This window comes from Rosa chinensis, chromosome 3, assembly GCF_002994745.2.
Source record: "Rosa chinensis cultivar Old Blush chromosome 3, RchiOBHm-V2, whole genome shotgun sequence".
NCBI classification, from domain to species: Eukaryota; Viridiplantae; Streptophyta; class Magnoliopsida; order Rosales; family Rosaceae; genus Rosa; species Rosa chinensis.
This window is the reverse complement of record NC_037090.1, coordinates 8628226-8632900: the sequence shown is the minus strand read 5'-3', so window position 1 is coordinate 8632900 and position 4675 is coordinate 8628226. Positions and strand designations below refer to the sequence as shown.

Genomic DNA, 4675 nt, shown 5'->3' with positions numbered 1-4675 from the left:
CTTATTATGTGCATAGACTTAGGGTTAACTACTTGAATTCACGATTATGATTTATGTGCATAGAGTTGGCAATTCAATAAGATTTTGGCAACTACCTAGGTACGACACCGCAAAATATTATGTGCCCAATGTCTTTAGTCAATCATGTCGATCTAAAACATTCTTTGTAATATGTGGTGAGTTTTTCGGGTTAAGTAATACTATGTGAACCACCTTTTTGGATACTACATGCATCTCATCTTATAGGGCAACTGATGTGACATAGCCGTGTCATTTAATGAAGTTCTCTGAGATGTTGGATTTTGTTCTACATCAGGTGTCACATAAAGTGAGATGCAGGTGACAACCGAAAATGTGATTCACCTAACATTACTTAACCTAAAAAGTTCACTGCATATTATATATGAAGAATAAAATAATAATTCGTGGTCCCAAATTAACATAATTGACTTGTACACATAATATTTTGCGGTGCCGTACTTAGGTAGTAGCAAAATCTTATTGAAGTAGTTAACCCCAACTCTATGCACATAAATCATAATCGGGAAAAACAATGTTTGCGGCCAGCCCATAGATAGTGCCAGAGCAGGACTTCAATCTTAATCGTACACGTGTGATATCAACTCAGATTTGTTGCTTTGTGTACGTTGGTAGGTTAGTAATTTTTTCATTCGTTCGTTTCGCTAATTACTGTACCCTAAACCTTGATTAGAAACAGGATTAACAAGACCCTTCATTAATTGATTAATTTCGTTACATAAATATTCATTCTTTCTGGAATGGTCTGATCTATAAATTCAATTACCAGCTAGCACTAGCATTCAACATGCTCAACCAATCTGTACCAAAGTTTTGAATTCCTGCCCAGCTATTATACAGTAATCCCTAAAGTATTCTATATAAATAGCATACGCTTTAGCATTCTTACTCACTACAGCACTCTCTAAAACTTGCTCAAGTTCTAGTCTCAACTCTGTAATATTCCCTTTCGTTATGGCTTGCTCTAGGGCTTTTATTCTACTCTGCGTGGTGGTGGTGTCCATGGTGGCACTGTTGTTAGGCGGAGCCAAAGCAACCATAACCTGCAGTCAGGTGGTGAACGGGCTGACGCCGTGCATTCCCTACTTGGAAAAAGGTGGGACACCTGCCTCAGGTTGCTGCAGCGGGATCAAGACCCTCTACAGCACGGCACACACCACCGCTGACCTCCAGGGCGTTTGTAACTGTTTGAAAGAAAAATTCAGCGGTATTCACTACAGCAGCAATAACGTCCGCTTTGCTGCTGGGCTTCCTGCCAAGTGCGGGATCAAAATTCCGTACAAGATCAGCCCCTCCACCAACTGCAAAAGGTATGTAAAGAAACACGATACAGAATCTCCATATTATGTTTATAAAGTATAAACTGCACGTACCTGCATGCATATCTTAGGGTAACTGATTTTTGTATTCGCATTAATGCAGCATCAAGTAAGAGCTAGGGTTTCTGAAGACGCACCATCTGCTTAATTTCCTCTATGTATAATAAATGGGTGGTGTACGGGGTCACTATTCTGATGATGGTTTCAGCAGAACGTGTTACTCTAGTAGTTAAATTAGGTTCCAGACCAAAAAAAAAAAGTTGATTAGTTCGTGTTATCTACTTTGTTGTACTTTGCTTTCTGTACTAATTTCTTGGTTGGACACTTGGACTATGTAATATTTTACAATCTATCGTCTCCTCTTATAGAAAGAGGGATCGGCTCTAATAAATTCAATTTCATTTTCTTTAACTTTAATTTGGAGTTCAAGTTGCTGGCATATTGGAGTATGTTGAAGAACTGATCGGTTTTAATTAAATTCAAATCACCTAATTTGTAGCTACTCACTGGTAGGTTGATCATACTAGATGTAAGCTGTTTTAAATTCTCGGCGGACTTGAGGCTACTAGTTATGTTGAACCTACTTGCATTTAGGTGATAGAGTCAACTTAAACAGTTAAACTTGTGCCCGATATAAGTCCAATTCTATATAATTAATCTATGTCTAATTGTTTCTTTGTTTAGCTAACTAATGTACTCTAAACCAACGATTAGATACTGGATTCATATTTCTGACCATGCAACCGAGGATATATCGCCAGAAAGTCTTTCACAATTAAATAGAGATATGTAGTTGACATGCAGTGTAGAAGTCTGAATCCAAGTACTTAGTTTTCTTAATGCAAAGAAATCAATCGATTATTTAATTAGGAAATGGGGTAGTTCTAACACTATAACAAATTTCCCCAAAGCACACTGATTTGAATTAGTATTGGGACAAAACAGCTAATGCCATTAGCCACTATGCAGCAACTAATGAGATATCAGTCCCTTCTATTGCAGGTGCTATTGGGACAAAGCACACTGATAAAACATCAGTGTCATACCAACACCCAATGCAGCAAACCACCTTTTTCTTTCCCACTGTTATTGAATCAGTGCGTTTTCTCAATGCCACCAATATCAGTGGCAAAACTAGGAGTATATATATATATATATATATATATATATATATATATATATATATAACAATTTGGTCTAGCTACAACCATGTATTTCTAAAATGTACAGTACAAATCGTATACAATTTCAAATAAAATACAACATTAACAAAAAGCTAACTTAAATCTCTTCATGTTCCTCTATGGCTGCATCTGGTTACATCCAGCAACTATGCTTTCTGTCAGTTTCATAACTTTTATGAGAACATTGCAATTCCACCCTGAGATACAAAAAGTATATTATAATTTAATAACCTGGATGTTAGTATTGAAATTGAAATGTCTTCTACTTTACTGTTAAGTACTGATAGGCGCATTTTAATGTGATATTTTAAATGTTAATTCCTCACATTTTGCTTAGTTATTCCTTAACGAATCGATTTTTAACTTAATTTCTAATTTTAGGTACATTGGAGTAAATGAAGAAGAAATGAGTTTTACGTCCATAATTACCTAGAAATGATGGAGAAGAATGAAAATGCACTAAAAAGTCAACCTTGAATATTTTCTTACTCCGGCTAGGAGAATCAGAGCCAAGCAAGGAAGAAGGAGCGGCCACCTGACCAAATGAACTCGAAATGAGCTGAAACTCTCCAGATCCATTCTAGACACCCAAATGATCATTTCTTATGAAGAGTGCCAGAGAAAAATATGAGTGGAAGGCCTTCAAACAATCAGCCCAATTTTCTACAGAAGTAAAACCGGAAAACTGGACCTGTAAGAGGTCCAGCAGCATTTCCGGCCCAACCACATGGAATAAAGCTCTGAAAATTTGTCAGGATGATCTACACTCATAGTGGAACATTTTTTATGAAGAAGTCGAAGGCTCATTCTGAAGTTTTGATGGAGAAATAATTGAAGGAATAAAGGGGAAGAAACTGACCTGAAAACAGCTCAACACCACATATTCATGTTTCCCACCCATATGAAGAAAGCATTTCTTTTTCCTTGGATACATTTTTCTACCCTAAAAGATCATCATCACTTCCACATTTCTTCACCTTCATGCTTTGCTTTCATCATTACCTCATCTTTTACATATTTTACAAACCACTCTCATACTCCACTTTCATTATTTTTCTTCATCTCATCATTTCACTCTTCTTTTTCTTCCCTATTTAAACACCTTCTCCTCTCACTCTCAATCACCAATTTCTGAATCCATAACACCATATTCCTTCATCCATTTCATCTTCTTTGTCTCTCCATTTCCTTTCCATTTTCCTTCTTCATTCTCTAGTTTTAAGTTTCTGCATTTTCAAGCAAGGAGAGGAAGAAGAAGAAGGAGCCGTGAAGATCATATCCTCCATCATCCACCTTGAAGGCTTGCTTCCAAGATTCAAGATCCAACCATCTAGCTCTCCATCTCCATCTCCACTCACGGTGTAATTCGTTCCTTTTCCTTGTAACCTTTTTGGTTTCCTTGTTTGAATTCATATGAACTTGTTTCTAGTTAACAATAATGTTTAGGGCAAAGTTTAAGCCCAATTTCTATGTTTAAATAAAGTTTTCGAATTCTATAATTGTGATTCTAAGTTGCTTATGTGAGTTTTTTCGATTGAATTTGCTTGATAGAAAACTTTTATATGTTTATCTTATTTGGGTCGACACTTATAGGATTTGCATGTAATTGGTGCTAGGTTTAAGAACATGAAATCGACTTTTCGTTTTGTGTAAACTTGAATCAAAAGTAGTAAAGGTTCTGGACAAGAATCGAATTTAATTGAAGAGGATTGCAATTAGGTGGACTTTTCCATAACTAAGTTGTACACTTGAGTTGATAGCCTTTCTCTATGTCTAATGCATTGAACATGTCATGATTGACTAGCTTTCTAGGGCTTGATTGCATGTTTGATAGAATTAATCTAGGTGCTTTCGCTTAGGTTAATTAGCATTGAAAAGTAAAATATGGGAAATCATTTGCTTTCGAATGTTTCACATGATCAACTCCTCTCTCATGACTTGGAAGAACAATTATAGGGTTTGAATCGAATTTACATGGAATTGGTTTTGATCTTTGTTCCTTGCGATCCACCCTTGTATATATGTTTTTACGTTTTCTTTATTTTATTTATTTTAATTTTAATTTTAAGAATCCTAATCCCCCCCTTATTTGTGTTTACTTGTATATATTTATTCTTTATTTTATTCTTGTAA

The 4675-nt window shown here is 35.8% G+C and overlaps 1 protein-coding gene across 1 annotated transcript; it reads left to right on the top strand.

Annotated features, from left to right (window-relative positions):
* Nucleotides 1-867: 867 nt before the first annotated feature.
* Nucleotides 868-1769, top strand: LOC112191408 (non-specific lipid-transfer protein 1). Its single transcript, XM_024330753.2, has 2 exons — nt 868-1349; nt 1462-1769. Exons 1-2 carry the CDS (start codon nt 994-996, stop codon nt 1469-1471), a joined length of 366 nt encoding a protein of 121 aa, XP_024186521.1. The 5' UTR covers nt 868-993; the 3' UTR covers nt 1472-1769.
* The last annotated feature ends 2906 nt before the right edge of the window (nt 1770-4675 follow it).